This window comes from Nuphar pumila, chromosome 3 (assembly GCF_984573655.1).
Source record: "Nuphar pumila chromosome 3, dmNupPumi1.hap1.1, whole genome shotgun sequence".
Classification (NCBI taxonomy): Eukaryota; Viridiplantae; Streptophyta; class Magnoliopsida; order Nymphaeales; family Nymphaeaceae; genus Nuphar; species Nuphar pumila.
In genome coordinates this window covers 46,258,857-46,278,554 of record NC_143251.1, presented here as the reverse complement: position 1 = coordinate 46,278,554, position 19,698 = coordinate 46,258,857, and the positions used below count along the sequence as shown (strand labels likewise).

Below are 19,698 nucleotides of genomic sequence, written 5' to 3'. Positions count from 1 at the left end.
TGGCATGCCTCATTCACCATTCACTCCACTTCTTCTCATAAGTGGTCATTGTTTCTCGCCCTCCATAAGAGGTACCTCTTTCTCTCCTATTTTGGTGAAGATTAGCTTGAGTTCTGGATTGGTCTCATCTACTAGTCTTCATAATTTTTTTCCCCATATAAGGTGCTTTATAATTGAAGCCCATGTTACATAGTTAATCATTGAGCTTAATGGGTTTTACGGTGACATTTTCATCGTCATCCATCTTTATAAGGGTAAAACAAAAGAAAAAAATAGAGAAGTTAGAGAAAGAGGCAAGAAAAAAAAATGAGTAAAGGTGGAAGTCACGAGCACTCTACCACCAAGCAAACTCTACCAATCACGAGCACTTCGAATATAAATTGCAAGAGAGCTTCAACACTTTCAAATTTGGAGTGGCTAGCTTCCCAATGTACCAAAAACAATTTCAGCTTGATCACGAAGCTTTGATACCATGTAAAAAAATGAGTTCCTCCGTAAATATTCACTTAAATCACCCAAATAGCAAAAAGAGCACACAAAGAACCACAAATGGTTTTACTCACAAACACCCACTAAAGGGCACAAAAACAAGAGAAAAAATAATATTCTTATCGATGTAAATCCATATGAGAGGAGGTTTCACCCTTATTTATACACAGACCCTTATTTATACACAGCCAAAGGTCTCCCAAAAGAGACGTTGGGAGAGATCCCAACGGCTCCAATAGGGTTGTTGGGCTCTCTCTCCAATGCCCCTTTTGGCCGACAAGAACCTAAAAAATAAACAAAAGAAAACTAATAACTAACCTAGTTAGACTATTTACTAGTTAGATACTAACATAAATATATATGTATATATACAAATACGGATGTATATACATTTACATTTTTAACAGTCTTCAAGTAACCTTCTTAGCCATACGATCTCTGATGTTGTGGTAGTCATAGCATGATATTTAGCTTCAGTAGATGACAAAGACACTTTTTGTTGCTTTTTGCACTTCCAAGACACCAGAGAATCACCTAAAAAATATAAAACCCAGTAATTGAGCGTATGTCGGGATCTCCTCCAAAATCTTAATCAGAGTAAGCAACTAATTCAAGTGAGTAGGAGGAAGATAACAAAAGACTCCTAGAAACAAAAATTTGTAAATATCTAATAATTCTCATTGCAACACTCATGTGAACTGTGGTAGGAGAGTGCTGGAACTGGCTTGCAGTAGGGATTGCATGATTTATATCAGGTCGGGTGATAGTCAAATAAGTCAATGCTCTAATCATCTGGTGATACAGAGTGAGATCTTCCAAAAGTGATCTGTCATCTTTCTTCATCTTAGCATTGATTACTTTTAGAGTATCTACCCTCTTCTCATCAGTAATCCCTGGCTTGTTAATAATATCAGTAGTAAATTTGGTTTAAGTTAGCAAATATCCTTGTGAAGAATATGCCCCATCTCCTCTTAAGAAGAATTTAAGAAATCCAAAATCAATCATCTCAAAATGTTCCTTAAGAATATTTTTAATATGGTGAACTCCTTGTGTGTCTCCACCAGTAATGATCGTATCATCAACACATAGTCACCTATATCATTCAAGGTAATTTTTCGGTGAGGGTATTTCTCAAAGAGATTTTTCAAAGTTGATAAATCTCGAGAATATCTCGGGAAACTCTCAGGAGTTTAAAAAAATATAAATAACAACAAAAGTAAAGAAAATAATAAGTTTTGCAATATTTTTTTTTTCAAAAATATAAAGAAACATGTTTTAAAATAAAAAAAACAAAAAAATAGGAAATGCAAACTTAAAATAAATAAATAAGATTTTTTCTTAAAAAATATCGTGATAGTATCGCGATACTTTGTTTCTGGAAATATTTTGAAATAGTCGATAATATCGTGATATTTTCAAAATATCGACGATATCGATGACAGTGCATCATCATCAACAACAACAACAACAACAACAACAACAATGCCTTCATCCCAAACAATTGGGGTCGGCGATATGAACCAAAAAGAAAATCATTTTGGGTCCTCCACATGAATCCTTCTCCTCCAATCATTTCTATCCAATGTCATGTCCTCGGTGAGGTTCAAAGCCTTCATATCCTTTCTTATCATCTCCATCCAAGTATTCTTAGGCCTACCCCGCCCTCTTTTAGCTAATATATTTTCCCATTTCTCCATCCTTCTAACTGGAGCATCATTAGGCCTTCGTCGAATATGCCCAAACCATCGTAAACGATTCTCACTCATCTTATTTTCAATGGGTGCAACGCCTATCTTCTTACATATTTCCTCGTTCCAAATCTTATCTTTTAGTGTCTTTCCACACATCCATCGAAGCATACGCATCTCAATTACACTCATTTTTTGAAAATGATGTCTCTTGGCAGCCCAACATTCTGTACCATATAGTAAAGCGGGTCTAATTGTCGTCCTATAAAACTTCCCCTTCAACCGCAATGGTATTCTACGATCGCACAACACTCCAATTGCATTTTTCCATTTTATCCACCCAACCTTAATCCTATGATTTACATCTCCATCAATTTCTTCATTCTTTTGAATGATAGATCCCAAATATTTAAAACAGTCATCCACCGTTATTTCTTGCTCACCAAGCTTCACCACACTCTCATCACTACTTCGTTGCTTACTAAACCGACATTCTGTCTTACTCTTACTCAACGTAAAACCTCTTGCTTCCAAAGTCTGTCTCCATAATTCTAACTTAGCATTAACCCCAGCTCTAGACTCATCAATCAAAACAATATCATCAGCAAACAACATACACCACGGCACATTTTCTTGAATTGATCTCGTAAGTTCATCTAACACTATAGCAAAAAGGAAAGGGCATAATGCAGATCCTTGATGTAACCCAACCGTTATAGAAAAATTGTTTGTCACCCCTCCACAAGTGCGGACATTGGTTACTACTCCTTCGTACATATCTATAATTAAATTAATGTACTTGAAAGAGATACCTTTCTTCATCATTGTCCACCAGAGAACATCCTTAGGTACTATATCGTATGCCTTCTCCAAATCAATAAAAACCATATGCAAATCTTTGTTCTCCTCTCTATATCTCTCAATAAGTTGTCTAAGAAAATGTATAGCTTCCATAGTTGATCTTCCAGGCATAAAACCAAATTGATTCTCCGATATCATGGCAACCTTCCTCAACCTATACTCAATCACCCTCTCCCAAAGTTTCATAGTATGACTCATGAGTTTTATACCACGATAGTTTGTGTAATCTTGTATATCACCCTTATTCTTATATAGAGGCACCAAAGTACTCTTCCTCCACTCATTAGGCATCTTATTTGTCCGCCAAATCTTGTTAAAAAGATTTGCCAACCATACTAAACATTTCTCACCCAAGCATTTCCAAGCCTCGATAGGTATACCATTCGGGTCAACTGCCTTTCTGAATTGCATTTTCTTCAAAGCCTTTACAATTTCTTTCTTTTGAATCTTGTGCATGAAGTCACGATTCATCTCATGAAAAGGAATGGAGAAGTCTCCAAGATCCTGAGCATGCCTTCCATTAAATAGCTTATCAAAATAATCTTTTCATCTCTCCTTAATCTCCTCATCTTTAACTAAAACCCTTTGCGTTTCATCTTTGATACATCTAACCATACCCAGATCCCTCGATTTCATATATCTCATCTTTGCAAGCCTATAAATATCTTTTTCGCCCTCCTTGGTATCCAACTTGTCATAGACCTCCTTATATACCTTATCCATCGCGTTTCAACTACTTTTTTAGCTTCCTTCTTTGCTACCATATACTTCTCCAAATTCTCATTATCACGACTCTTACTTAGATTTCTATAACACTCTCTTTTAACTTTAATAGCTAATTTGACATCTTTGTTCCACCATGATGTATCCTTACCTAGCGGTGCACCGCCTTTAGACTCACCCAAAACCTCATTCGCCACCTTTCGCATGCAACCCGCTATCTTATTCCACATTGATTCTGCATCCTCCTCGAGACACCAATTAGCTTCCTTAGCTACCTGTTCTACAAACATTCCTTATTTAGCTCATTTCAGTGCCCACCACTTAATTCTAAGATCTATCCTATGTTTATCCCTTTTGTGGCATTTTCGAATTTTAAGATCTAAAATTAAGACTCTATGTTGTGTAGTTATACTTTCTCCCGGTATAACCTTACAATCGATGCAACAACCCCTATCTCTCTTTCTGAGTAGGAAAAAATATATCTGGCTCTTATTAACCCCACTTTTAAATGTTACTAGGTGAGACTCCCTCTTCCTAAACCACGTGTTGGCTAAGATCAAATCATAGGACAAACCAAAATCTAAAATCCTTTCTCCACTTTCGTTTCTTTCTCCTATACCATAGCCTCCATGTATACTCTCAAATTCATCCCTACTAATGCCTACATGTCCATTAAGGTCTCCGCCGATGAAAATCTTTTCTCCATGAGATATCCCTTGTACTACTCCGTCTAAATCTTCCCAAAATTGACGCTTAATGGAATCGTCTAAACTGACTTGAGGTGCATAAAAACTAATAAAATTAATAATATTCGTACCTACTACTAATCTAATAAGTATAATACTATCCCCCTTCCTACAGACATCAACTACATTATCTATAAACTCACAACTAATAACAATCCCAACTCCATTCTTATTCCTATGTATTCCTGAATACCAAATCTTATATCCCCAAGGTTGTATCATTTTTGCTTTCTCACCTACCCATTTGGTCTCTTGTAAACATAAAATATCAATCTTTCTCCTACACATAACATCTACTAACTCTACCAACTTACCAGTTAAAGACCCTATGTTCCAAGTGGCTAACCTAATTGTATGGTCTTGAACTATCTTTTCACCCTCACTTGTCCAACAAAGTGCGGGAACCCTTGCCTATTTGACGCCACCCCCGAGCGCCGGTTTGACGCATCGCTTCTGGGCAATGTCCTAGCTACCCTTGCCCACTTATCACTGCCTCCGGGCCTATAGAGTACAGAGTGTCGCTTAGTAGGGAATGCCCCAACGAAATTCGCATATTGGTTCATATTCATAGGGTGTGACTTAGTCTTTACGCTGGTTGTCACTGGCCTACCGCAACCCTCCTCTGTTATCCGGGCTTGGGACAGATAGTGTATAACTAAACAGTTATGCACATGATAAAAAAACACGGCCTAAAAATGTATAAAAAGCAAGTTTTTTTTTTGAAAAGAAACGACATGAAAACGCCACAAAAGGAGAATTTGGCGGAAGTACATAAAAAATACCTTGAATTGTCGCTCATCGAGGGGGGCTACCTCTGTCGCCCGTGTCGGATCTCCCAAGGCGTGAAAACCCCCTCCCTGCCACTGAGAGAGAGAGAGAGAGATGTGCGGTGGGAGCTTCGTCTACCTCCAACGATTTTGGTTCCGACGAGCTTCCTGCGGGAGAGAGAGAGAGAGCAATTAATCGGGTTTGAGGGTTGAGGGAAGGCACCGACGAGCTTCGTTTGCCTCCGACGACCCAAAGAGAGAGAGAGAGAGAGTGTATCCGGTAGTCGAGGGTTTCAGATTGCGTCCCTACTCTGGTTCAGGCGACCCCAAAGAGAGAGAGAGAGAGAGAGTATCCGTTAGTCGAGGGTTTTGCTTCACTGTTAGTCGGTGACCCAGGTTCCGGCGACCCAAAGAGAGAGAGAGAGAGTATCCGGTAGTCGAGGGTTTCAGATTGCGCCCTGCTCTGGTTCAGGCGACCCCCCTTGATTTACACCAAAAAATTGAATCAAAATCTCTGAGCCTTTCAGAAATCCACGAAATCCCCAAATCCACTACGCCTACGAATGCCGATTCACGAAAATCTCAACCCCTCCTGGTTCCACTCGTGAGAAAGGTAAGAAAGGAGTGTGGAATGGCCTCACAAGATAGTGGTTGGCTGCTTGCAGTGGGGATTGGGTTGCAGCACAAGAGGAATACGTTGAGGGAAGAAGAATCCACGCCTCTGAATAAAAAATCCCCAATTTTTTCTGATTTCACCCTTGCAGCAGCAGTGGATCTGAGAAATCCCTCTTTTTATGCAGTGCTGCGTGACCTCTAGTTAGTAAAACCCTTGAGATTCTCTAGCTCAACAAAGAGTATACACAGCTTCAACCTTTTTCCTTTCATTGAACCGTGAGAGAATCAGCAAAACAGAGATGCAGCAGTTCAAGATTCAACAATCAATAGAAAGACGAACAACAAATAGTAGAGATAAGCAAGGAAAGAAGTTGCTTAGCTCCGTTGATGCTACGTTGGCAAATTTATTATTAATTTGTTTCAACATAAAGAAACAAAATAATAATAAATGCATCAAATTTCTTAATAAATATAGTAGCAGTATAACAAGATTTAAATCTAAGTGTAATCATTACAGAGCTAAATCTATCATACCAGACCTTAGGAGCCTGTTATATATATCATACAAATTAACAAAAAATGCAACATTGGCATGAATAAAAATGAGTCGCTTTCAGAATCTCCATCACAATTTAATATTTCCTTTAGGGTGTGTTTGATTGCCATGATAAAAAGTCTCGAAAGACTTTTTTCCTTAAAATGAGCATGGTGCCTGTTGCCGCAACAAACACGATAAAGTTGTCTCGTTTTGGAAGGTCTTTCTCCCAAAAAAGGGAGGAAAAAAGCCGAACCCCAAGGGGTCCAACTTTTTCTCTACATAAAACTTCTATCCAAAATTTGCATGATCTTGGGCTCGCCTCCTTTGGTGTTTGTCCTCAAAGAGATGGAACTAGGGCATCCTGCATGCTGGCATCTGCTGCTCATGCCTCGCCGACATCCTCTTCTTTGGCCAACTGCTCTCTCATGCTAGATATTTTGAGGGATTTCATAAATGAGAAGCCTAGAGATCTAATGCAGGGAGTTTTTGGGAGTTTTTTTAAGTGTCAATAGTTTTAAAACCTAGTGTCTTGCAACTCGACTTGGCTTGTGACTCGCTGAGTCAACTCGATGACTCGGCTGAGTCATGATGACTTTACATTTCTTTAAAAAATATGTATATATATGTTTGTATATATTGTATAACTAATTGTTACATATAATGTGTATTATAATATACATATATACATATTATGCATACAAAGTATATATTACATAATTAATTATGCAAATATATCATTTATATATAATATACATAATATGCATATATTTATATATATATAAGACTCGGCTGAGTCACGGCTTGACTCGGTCGAGTTTTGTTAAGTTCGGGGTCATTCAATAATTTGACCTGGTGATTGGCCGAGTCGAGCCAAGTCACCAAGTTGACTCAGCAAATTTTTAAACACTAGCCTAGAGCTCCATGGATCTCAGATGGTGTTTTTCTCTAAGAAGCCTAGAGCTCTAATACAGAGATTTTCACGTTCCTGTGTTTAGATCTCAGACGGTTTTTTTAGGGATCAAAAGCATAGACCTCTATGGAACACTCTATTCTATGTTCCTGTGTTTAGATCACCAAATGCACACGGATGCATTCTTTGATTATGCATATCACCTAATGCTTTGTATCTATAAGAGTTTTTGTTCTATGTTCCTGTTTGGGTTTCAATCCAATCCGTAAAAAATCAGGGGTTGGACCAAATTTGCTCCTACTATTTGTGGAGACCCAGATATTTATATTGTGTCTGTTTTACATTGTTGTGTTTTATCTCCATGCTTCAATGCCACATTTGTATGCTTCTGCTTCGGGTCTAGAGGACTTTGTCATGCACCAGATTAACTAAACATTGTACAGCTAGTGCAGTCAAGTTGATGCTAGTAAGCATGTAGTGGATTCACACTTCACAATTTCTGTGATTTTTACATTCCAAAATATGGACATTTCATCATGGGAAGTCTTCTCTGAAATTTTGTATGGATAACTGGATCGTGCTCTTCCTTTTTTGTTCCTTTTCCGCTATGGTCAAATTGATTTGAACATTCCTGGAGTTTTGGGAATCCAAAGGAAATATTAAACTGTGATGGAGATTCTGTATATCTATGGCAAAATCAGGTTGCATTATGTAAAGAAATTGCATGTGAGTGTGTGTGTGTGTTTGCACACGCTTTTGTGTGTTTGACTTTTAACACTTCTAGAGTTTTGAGCATTTCCCTCTAAGGGTGTGTTTGATTGCTGGAGATAAAAAACCCCTGGGATTATTTCTGCCTGTGATAAATTCTACCTGGAGTTTTTGTCACACTGGCAAATTCTCCACTGTTTGCTTGCGTTTTCAAAAGGTGGGTAAACTTTCTATCTTTTGTTTGATTGGAAAATGGGGAAAACAAGAAATTTGGTCCAACCCCTGATTTTTTACGGATTGGATTGAAACCCAAACAGGAACATAGAACAAAAACTCTTATAGATACAAAGCATTAGGTGATATGCATAATCAAAGAATGCATCCGTGTGCATTTGGTGATCTAAACACAGGAACATAGAATAGAGTGTTCCATAGAGGTCTATGCTTTTGATCCCCAAAACTCCAGGAATGTTCAAATCAATTTGACCATAGCGGAAAAGGAACAAAAAAGGAAGAGCACGATCCAGTTATCCATACAAAATTTCAGAGAAGACTTCCCATGATGAAATGTCCATATTTTGGAATGTAAAAATCACAGAAATTGTGAAGTGTGAATCCACTACATGCTTACTAGCATCAACTTGACTGCACTAGCTGTACAATGTTTAGTTAATCTGGTGCATGACAAAGTCCTCTAGACCCGAAGCAGAAGCATACAAATGTGGCATTGAAGCATGGAGATAAAACACAACAATGTAAAACAGACACAATATAAATATCTGGGTCTCCACAAATAGTAGGAGCAAATCTGCTCTATATGTATTAGATAAAGAGAGGAAAAAGAAAATTCAAGAGAGTTCAGGTAAGTTACTTCAAATTTGGTGATCCAAAATTCTGTGAGAATTCAAGTAAACCAGCAAGTTCCTGAAACGAGCAAGGGCCACCCGCAGCTCGATCTAGTGTGCTAGTTAACTCCTCTCTCAGTGCTGCTAGCCTCACATCCATTGCACGCAACAGTTCATTCCTAGAATTATTTCTTTTGTAAGCATAGGAAATGAGGGTAAATTTTGATCTACTCGGGCTGAAGCACTTACTTTGTAGCATCACAAGAGGCTGCTGGGACATTTGACTGTAAGTGAGCCCAGATGTATATGTCAGTTTGCAAGGCACTCTGAATAGACCAAGTGAATAAGCACACAATGAAAAGTGGAAATAAAATGGCATTACCCCCTCTGTTGGTGTCAATCCTTCCGGGCAGTTGCTATCTGTTAGAACATGGAAAAGAACAGGAAAGTATAAGTTTTAAATTTACATCAGAAGCACTTTAGGAGATAATAGAGCAATGACAGTGTAAATGAAACAGACATAATGTACTTATCACCTGTAAACAAGTACCCAGCATTCAAATCAACATGCATGTGACAAGAATGAAAATATTTCTTATAACAAGCAAGCTCTCAACCATATGCAAACATAGGACATGAAATCTTGCACCTTTAGCCCATATTGAACAACAAGCAGACCACATGGCCTTGTAAATACTGTTGTAGTTCACCACCTTTGTGTGAGAACACACGAGTACTCATGTGTTGGTTATGGAATTACAATCAATGTGAATAGGTAATTCTACGCTTGTCCTGCCCAAGAGTTTTCATACATCAACAACTCTGGCAGGTATCTGGTTTTACATTGTCATAAAGAAAAAATGAGCATGCCTAGGTTCTTTGCATTGATATAAAACAAATGTGAACCTTGATAACTAGAAAAGAAACAGACCTGCAGATTCTCTCAAGGAACGATCCCCATCACCCTGGCAGAACATATTTTCTGATCATCAGTGTATTTTAGCTAGGGTAAGGAACAGCGCAAAATGAAAACACATAAGCAACGCTACCTCAGAATAAAGAGCAAGATGAAACCTCCTAGCATGCTCCAACTGGGACATCTCATCTTTAAGTCCAACGGCATGTTTTAATAATTCAGATGCACCAATAATACGAAAAAACCTACAGAAATTCAATGTAATGATTGGTCAAAGAGATAATACAGAATGCACTGCTACAATCAACAGAGTTATGTTGGTTCTGCTAATGACAAAGAAATTAAGAGAATCAAGTCAAACCTGTCTAAAGTTTGTTTAGTAAACCAGCTGGCATTCTTGGGGCTTTCAGCGGGTTGCAGTTGGAAAATCTCATTTGATTGGTCAAAGTGATCTTTGGCAGATGGTATTGGTAAAATTATCTGTTCTAGAGACCCTAATGCCAGTCTCTCTGTTTTTCCTTGCTGACATATGAGTAGCTCATACCTGCCAATTTCAAAGAACAAAAGGAGACAGGATTAACATCAATCAAAATCAAGACTTACTTCAAGGATAACCATACGAAAAATAAGAAAAGAACAAATGACACAAACCTCTTGTTATGTGGCAAAAACTTAAATGCAGCATAATCCAGTGGCTCATCTACACAGCTCGCTCCTTTCATTTGTACAATAGCTTGGTCAAACAATTGTTCCAAGAGTAACTCGTCTCACAACCACAAGAGCAAGATACCCGCCTTTCTCAGACAATCCCCACCAGATACGTTCACATAAGACAACGAGCATGAACATCAACACCCATAAGTGTCAAATGCATTGATGCTATCAACAATTCTATTTTCAGAAAAGAACAAACGCACTGATTGGGAAGAAATCTCGATAAGGATATCTAATTGTTGCAGCAAATCTCAGATGAGACGCCAGATACTGTTATAAGGTGAGAAACAGTAACGCGATGAGCTAAATACTAAATCTGCATTAGACTGACCACCACATTTTGCTTTTAGGGAATACAGAAATATCTGGGCTCTTCAACCTTTATTTCTCATAAACACCGACAATGGAGAAGACTGAGCAAACCAAAAGAAGTTACTTCCAGCAAAAGAAAATCACTTTGCAACAAAAGTAATAACGGCTGGGCATAACAAAGCGCCAACTAACAGCCTCGTTCGAGCTTAAATCGATACTTGATAATGAGTCCAAACCCTGAGAACTGATCTTTGGTTGCGGGAAAATGTTTCAGTCACAATTAAGATAAATTCCGATCTGGGGCTCAAATCAAGTCGCAGGATGCTGGAAATATATCGCATTTGAGTAAAAAAAAGAAAAAGAACACGTTTATAAATTCCATGAGAAGTGAACAGGGAAGAGGGAGAGCCTCATCCAGTACCACCATACCAAATTAAGTGTAGTGAAGCATTGCATCCTTCTCATTGCAACAATTTCTCGGTGAATGCCAGGGAAAGAACTTTCGCGTCCAAGTTAGTCAATCTCGTCCCTAAATCTGCCATTCTAACTTCCAAATCAGACTGACAAACAAGGAAGCCGGCGGTGGTTGGGGATGAAGCTATTCTGGAAAAAATAAGAAGGAGCTCATTTTGTTCCCTAAAATTTTAACCCCTAAAAGGCTTGACCTCAAAGAAGAAGTGCAAGGCCCAAAGATCAAATCTTTAGCTCAGAGCATTAGAGCAACAACCCCACCGAATCAAACGAAGAAGAAGAGAAGGTGTCCTTCACAAAGTTACTACAGAAAGCCCAAAAATATAGCATACATTGCTCCGATCGACCAAATAAGGCACGAGATTTCCAGTTAAGAGAAATTTCAACGTTAACATCAAATTCCACCTCAAATATGGGATGAATCCGAAGAGCATACACAGAAACAGAGTAGGAAGAGAAGATACCTCAGCATGAAACATCCTTGTTTTTTATCCTTGGACGAAATTCCGTTATCTTTACCCACTCCCAACCAAAAGAGAGAGAAAAGAATGATTAAAAAAGGAAAGAGGGCAACAACACGAAAGCTGCAGCACTTCAGACACACACCACAGCTTACTTACCGCTCCACTTCCAAGTTCCAGCCCCTTTTGTAAATAATAAAGGACGACCTCCTTCCCTAAAACGGCGCACAATGTGGCTGGAAATATCGATTCTGCCATCCCACAAAATACATCGCCGCGGTGAACGCCTCCCTTACGTATGGCATGGTCATTATGGTCATTTGGTTGGTACGGGCTCCTCAGACGCAGCTGTAAAAAAAGGAAAAGAATTTACTGAGAGTCGGGAAAAAAGCTTCCATCCGTTCAAAGCTGAATCATAAAAAGGAAAAAAAAAAAGAAGTTGGGAACGTTGGCAGCAGTGACTAGTGGAGAGCTGGTACGCTCTCATGCTCTCTCATCTATTATGGTTGGATGGGGGTGGTGGGTGATTGCTCACTCACTGTACTATGAGATTCGTTTTAGGTACGCAGGCTGTACTCCAATGAAACACGTGCATCCTAACAGACAGGTGGTGGTGGTTGTTCCCTCCCTCCCTCCAGTCGGCTGCCCACCCCCAGCTCTTCTGGGCATGGGCCCCCCTCCCCCTTGTACACCATATGTAACCCAGTGAACCCAAACCTGTTTTAGACCCTATACCCGAATGATCATAAACCTATCCTAATATATACTGATTATGAGGAATTTAAATATAATTAGCATCTATAAAAAGATTATCATCATCATCATCAATCAAATATGTTTCCTGTATCAAAACTTTTATAGTTCTAAAAAGTTAGAAAACTTAATAGAACATACTTGCATTAAAACAAACTCACCCATTTATATCCAATCTAGTTTATACCTGAACGATTGACCCTTACATGCCTACAATCTTGGTAATATCTAGATCCATTCTGAATATGAATCAAATTAAGACCCGTCCCATTTAGAACTGACCTTTTTTTTTTTAACCTAAACCCATTAAACCATATAGATCCATAAATTTCAATCATACCTGAATCAAGTCAGTTCGAGTTTGGGTCCATTTGTTAGACCTGATAAAAAAAACAGGTGCACTTAAGCCCACAATTGATTTGCACCCGAATCCATTAACTCATGTGAATCTCCAATTTTAGGCATACCCAAACAGTTTAAAATGGATCTAACAAGACTGAACCAAATCCTAGATGTCAATATCCTTTGTCTGACAGTGACTGAAGTTGGGCCCACCAGGCTACACTTGCTACCAAGGCTCACAAAACTTAAATATGACTAAAAAAAAAAAAACGACCACCACATTTCTTTCTCAAACTGTAGCGTAGGAGAAGGGAAGCCAATTAACTTAGAAAACACAAAGGCGCCTTTGGCCTCTAGCTCCCTACGTACGGTTCCTACACGTTTACCGCATTGAACTTAGAGGGATCTCTTTTGCTTGACACGTGCGGAGACACTTTCCTTTCCTGTTGACTGAGTCAGTCAAAGAAATTGAATATTAATAATGAAAAATAAATAGAATTCTTGGGCTAGTGGAAGGATGGGATGCGTATATTATTAATCTAGCATGTTGATATTATGACTCCACCGGCCAACTCCCCAACTAGTCAAGTCAAACACTATTAAACTCTCTCTCTCTCTCTCACTCTCTCTGCATGGACAAAGAGGGACCATTGACCAGGCTGGGTGGGGCCAGATAAACCAATCATGATCCATTAAGCTCAAGTTTGATGGTTCACCAAAAGGAAACCGAGATGGTGCGAGGGTCACACTAGGTCCGGGCGCATTATTGTGTCAAAGAAACCAAACCTTTGTATATTTAAATTGTTTGTTTGTTTTTTTAATCATCATCTCTTGTCACTGGCGGATTTGGTTATCAATTTCTGAACGAAAACAAAACTAGAAAAAAGTATCTTAAATTCATGGTATAGAGAGAAAATGAGTTAACATATATATGTTTATTGCCATCAATTGATATTCGATTAAGATATAAACCTCTTCACATGATTAAAGGACAAAGTTGCGTTCTCTGGTGCTTTCAAGTGCCTCATAACTAACTCGTGGGCATGGTACAGTCCTAACTCCTTTGGCACGTCCACGCTTACATAAACGAGAGTATGTTCGCTCGCTGCTGTTTCAATTTTCTATTGTTTCAATACGGGAACGTGGTCATTGAAAACTTAATTAAACGATTTCTCACTCCAGCACTATTGATGATTGAATCCCACATCCATGACTTATGTTCTACATATTGTATTTTTTTTCCTAATAGTAACATAGAAATTCATTTTCAGTGTTGTATACATATAAGAGAGAGAGAGAGAGGAAAATCTTGTGTGAGAATGATTGGAAGTGGTGTCCAAGCTAAGCTTTGAACATCTGTGGTTGGTGTTCAGTGGCGGAGCCAAGAATCTAAACTAGATGCATAGTAAAAAAAAATATATATATATATATTTAATGATAATTTATACTAATAATATGTTTTTAAAAAAAAATTATTATAAAACAGTCATTAATACAATCATGCTTAATGCTAATTGAAAATAAAAACAGCACAAAAAACCTTAAAGCCTTAATTAAATGCTCATAAAATCTGAAAAAAAAAAATCTAAATCAGTACCCTCAATCACTAAAAAAAATAATAGATCTATGCTAATTAAAAATTTTCCCAATTCGTTTGAAATTTTTCATAACTTTAGGAGGGGTGCTTAATGCCAATTGAAAAACAAAATAGCACAAAAAACCTTAAAACCTTAATTAAATGTTCATGAAATCTGAAAAAAATCTAAATCAATACCCTCAATCATAAAAAAAAAATATCATAGATCTATGCTATATTGAAAAATTTTCCACTTCTGTTGAAATTTTTCAAAACTTTAGGAGGGTCTCAAACCCCTCCTTGCCCCTGGATCCGCTCTTGTTGGTGTTGGAAAGACAAATCTAGCTTTACCCACAAGACAAAGACACCATGGCAGGTTTTTATGTATCACCTAAGCATTTTGGCATATTAGGGGAAATTGACCAAGGGGCCGCTCTTGTCAAGACAATTAAGGCTATGTTTGAGAGCCGTGCATTACGATGAAAACACTGTTTCAGCGTATGGAGTTGTCAAAAACATCCTCTTGTGAATGGTATTGAAATGTGGTGTTGGGGCTGCCAACACAATTTCCAATGCATTGTTTCGTCAATGTCACTGCTCCCAAACAGCAAGAGAGTACGAGAGCACAGAAAAAACACAACACAACTGCCTATTCAAGGTTCCCAAACATAGCCTAAATGCTGTTGGTCTTGATGCAAAGGCTTTTTGTACAGTAGCATAGGTATAGCATTGAGTTACATGGATCTTGCACCACTAAGACAAAATGGATAAAGAAGGATTTACTTGTTAGTGTAGAAAACAGAGGAGTGCTTCTTCAGTTGGAGTAATTCTACATCTCCCATGTGCAACGCTTGAAGTTTGTGTTTCAAGGCCCAGACTTTTCAAACAATGGTCCCACAAAACAAGATCAGTTTTATGATCTTTCACAATTTCTTCCTTTTCAAAGAGAGAGAAAGAGGATCAGGTATCATGCACTTTAGAGCAAAAAGCATCCAAGGAGCCTTAGATGCCATTGATCACCAAGATGAACTGTTGGAACATCAGGTGAAACAGAATCCAACTCGAACAAGGAGTCTCGGCGGTTAGGGATGGCAGTGGACTGGGGGAAAACGGGGCACCACCTCGCCCTGTTTGGACCGGGGATGTAGGGCATGAAGATGGATGCGGAGATGAAGGTTAAAATCCATCCTGGTGCGGGGATGGACTTATGCTTTCCCCTGCCCCGCCCCGTTCCCATCTCTGCCTCGCCTCCGTTTGGACCGAGGATGGAGGCGGGGTGGAGGCTAAAATCCATCCCCGTGCCGGCGGGAATGGAGGTTCGGGTTTTGAGATGGGGTGAGGGTACATACCCTGCCCCCGCCCCCACCCCCGCCCTGATCTATTGCCATCCCTAGTCTCGGTCAGTTGGGACAAGTGAAGTTATAGCCTATGATAAGGAGGTCTCTCAAACAGAGTCCAATCAAAAGAGTCATGTGAAGCCAAAATGGGAAATTAAACTAAATGAGGGAGACCTAACTAAAAGAGGAAACCTAACTAAAAGCTGGAGACCTAACTAAAGAGGGAGACCCAAAGGGGCGTAGAGCCTCCGATGTAACTTGAGACATGTAAAATCTATATAAGTACCTCTGAATGCCTATTTTGAATCATGAATAAATTATCTGTGTGAGGCTTGAGGTCGTGGCCATGTACCAAACCATGAAAATTATTTGGCAAATGATTATATTGTACGATAAATTTAGCCTGTTTTTCCAAATGCTCCACAAATTTGGAAATCCATATTTAACAGGTTCCTTACTTTTTTAGGACTTTTTTACTCTTAGCACGAGTGGATCTCCTATTTTTGTGCGTTATGTCACAACATTCTCTAAATCTCACTAAAAACAAAATTAGCACGATATTTTTATGAAAATCATGATTTTTGCACAATACACATGGCAGAAAAGACTACTCACTTTCGCATCTATAGCACAAAAACTGCAAAAATCTTACATACAAATTTTGTCAAGAGTTTCGCGTTAGTGGTTACGAAAGTCTACTTTCAATATAAAAATCAAGAAAAGTTTGCAAAATTTACAGACTTTCGCATGCACTCAACTTTAAGTGATGTGAGATTCTGTTTTAGAGAGCAAATTTTATTATTATTATTATTATTATATATATATATATAGGTGACTAGCATGCAAAGTTCGTCAAGAGTTTTGTATTGGTGGTTGTAAAAGTCTACTTTCAATGCAGAAATCACGAAAACTTTGCAGAATTCATGAACTTTTGCATGCAATCGACTTTAAGCGATGTGAGATTTCATTTTGGTGTGTGAATGTACGTGTATACGTAAGTGATTAGCGTGCAAATTTAGTCAAGACTTTTGTGTTGGTTATTGCGAAAGTCTACTTTTGATGCAAAATTCATAAAAAGTTTATAAAATTCATGAACTTTTACTTGTTATCAACTTTAAGTGATGCGAGATTCCATTTTAGCGTACAAATTTACTTGTATGTATGTATATATATATATATGCGATTAGAGTATGAATTTTGTCAAGAGTTTTGCATTGGTAGTTGCGAAATTACTGAAATATTTGTAGAATATCTGAAAGGTTTGCAAAAATTACATAGTTTCGCATGAGGTTATGCAATTTTTTTTTTTGGATTTGTGGATTTTCATACAAGCATAGTATAAAACCAAAGCTAGGGTTTCAAAAAAAAACTAGGATTTTTTTGTATCCTCCAACCAGTGAAAAATTATGGCCATTTTTCAAGGCAAACATCGACAATGAGAAGATTGATGACACTTCATCAACAAAAAATTATTGACGATGAGTTTTTCGATAAGCACATCATATGCTATGGGTGGGATAGAAAATGAAAAGTCCACTAGTTGTTCATAAGTACGGCAATTGATCATCTGTAAACTTGTTCTCATCATGAATGATGATGATGTAGAATTGATGGGGGCCTCTGCTTTAATGAACTGTGATAGTCGAATAGATGTGTTGGTGTGATTGCTAGAGTTTTCTTATGGTATCAGAAATTGAACAAGTTTATTGTCTTCAACAAGTTTAGCTACTTCATCTTTTCATTATCTTTGCTTTAGAACCCAAACAATCTATAATATTTTTTGTCTATTAAGCTCACATATGAGAATTACTTATTGTGGGAGTCTCAATTTGCTCACATCCTAACCACATATGACCTCCTTGGTTTTGTCAATGGCTCGAAGACAACTCCCAATAAGTTCAAGTTGGGCTATGATAAACTTAATCCTCAGTATATAGATTGGTTGAGGTGAGACCAGCTTCTTTTGATCTGGATTTTGTCTTCCCTCACAGAGTCAATACATAGCCAAATTATTGGCTTAACTTCATTGTTTGATGTGTGAAAAACCTTAAAGCTTTTGTATGTTGCTCATTCTTGGTCCTAAGTTACGCAATTAAAATCTTAATTTCACGACCTAAAGAAAAAGACCAAGTCTGTTGACGTGTATGTATAAAGAACAAAGTTTCATGCTCATCAGCTTGCATAGTATGCAGATCTTGAAAGGTCTACCTAGTGAGTATCTTCCTTTTAAAGACTTAATTGAGCCTAGTTATGATCCTATTATACTTGGAGAGATGCACGGTTTGCAACTCATGTAGGAAGCTCACATTAGTGAGTTGATGGATGACCAAGGGTCTGAAATTTTTTCCGTTGTTAATATTGTTAGTAAGCAACTTGTAAATCGTCAAAGTTGTCCTTCCAATGGAGGAGGCAGAGGTGGTAACAAAGGTAGTTTTCAACCGAGGGGGCAGAAATAGAGGTGGTCAGTCCTATAACTAGGGTAACATCTTTCAAAATCAGTAGCAAGACAGGTATTGGTGAAAATATTGGACACACATCTCATACATGCTATAAGTACACAAATCTACTATTTGCTTGCTCCAACTCACGACAAGCATTCTTGATCGCTCCTCAGTCATCCCCTAGCATGATTGGAGATGATAATTGGTACCCTGACTCAGAGGCATCAAATTGTGTTACAGTGGCCTGAATAATTTGGTTATTCATAGCGAATATCAGGGGCAAGATTCAATAAAGATTGGTGATTAAGCATATTGGCTCTTCAAGTTTTCTCATAATTTATTTGTGAATCATATTTTGCATGTGCCTAAGATTACTAGAAATGTTAAAAGATTTTCTACAAAGATTGATACAATTTTTGAGTTTCATCCTAATCATTTCTTGGTGAAGGATCAGTGTACATAGAGGACTCTTCTGCACAGAACAAGTGAGAATGAGCTATACAAAATCAAACTAGGACCAATTACTAAGGAGGCAAGTTTAAGTGAGAAGACTTTAGTAGAACAATGGCATAGGTGTTTTGGTCACTTTTTTAGAATTGTTTTAGTTTATTTTGAATAAGTTTGGTTTATGTTATGAAAAGGATTTTTATTCTAGTGGTGTTTGTGCTTCTTGTCAAAAGGGCAAAAGTCATAACTTGTCTTTTCCTAGTTCATTAGACATTGTCTACTCGGATGTTTGGAGACCAACCCCAGTCATAACTATTAATGGTTTCAGATATTATGTTTCTTTCATTGAAGCTTATTCTAAATATATTTTGAGTTACATGATTAAACATAAATCTTATGTGCTTCAAGTTTTTAAAAAAATCAGTCTTTGTTGAGAATGTTACTAGGAGGAAGATCGAGTTTCTTCATTCAGATTGGGGTGGAGAGTACCAATTTGTAGCCAAATATCTTATTGAGTGTGCTATAGCACATCGTGTGCCTTGTCCACACACTCATGAACAAAATGGCTTGGTTGAACACATACATAGGCATATCATTGAAATTGGATTATCATCTATGGCCCAAGCAAATGTCCCTTTCAAATATTGAATTTTTTTCTTTTTTACAGCAGCGTTTTTGTTGAATAGGCTCCCTAGTAAAGTGCTTAAAAATTGGTCTCCTTTGAAAGTACTTTTTAAAGTTAAGTCAAATTACAAATTTTTAGAAGTTTTTGGTTGTGCTTGTTTTCCATATCATAGGGCATATCAAAAGCATAAATTTAATTATCATATTAATAAATGCATATTTCTTTTATATGTCTCTAAACATCATGGTTATTATTGCTTACATGAAAAATCTGGCAGGATATATACCTCGCATCAGGTTGTATTTGATGAGAGTGTGTTTCTATTTAGTCAAAACCATGAAATCCCAAAAAGATCCAATTGTCCTCAAGACCAAAGTCCATGAAGAACCAATTAGTTTTAAACAAGCCTTTCA

The 19,698-nt window shown here is 37.8% G+C and overlaps 1 protein-coding gene across 2 annotated transcripts in view; it reads right to left on the bottom strand.

The window, feature by feature from the left end:
* The window catches only part of LOC149842783 (uncharacterized), a 45,704-nt gene extending 33,542 nt beyond the window's left edge, over positions 1-12,162 (bottom strand). The window contains exons 1-8 of one of the 2 annotated variants that reach the window (XM_089999435.1): positions 11,768-12,162; positions 10,458-10,600; positions 10,168-10,350; positions 9,940-10,051; positions 9,822-9,855; positions 9,273-9,310; positions 9,140-9,174; positions 8,917-9,069 (exon numbers count right to left, since the gene is read on the bottom strand). In XM_089999435.1, coding sequence (XP_089855561.1) covers positions 8,917-9,069; positions 9,140-9,174; positions 9,273-9,310; positions 9,822-9,855; positions 9,940-10,051; positions 10,168-10,350; positions 10,458-10,528 — 626 coding nt within the window. In that variant the 5' untranslated portion in view covers positions 10,529-10,600; positions 11,768-12,162. The remainder of the gene's footprint in view (positions 1-8,916; positions 9,070-9,139; positions 9,175-9,272; positions 9,311-9,821; positions 9,856-9,939; positions 10,052-10,167; positions 10,351-10,457; positions 10,601-11,767) is intronic. The other variant, XM_089999437.1, reaches the window with a different exon arrangement.
* Between the last annotated feature and the right edge of the window lie 7,536 nt (positions 12,163-19,698).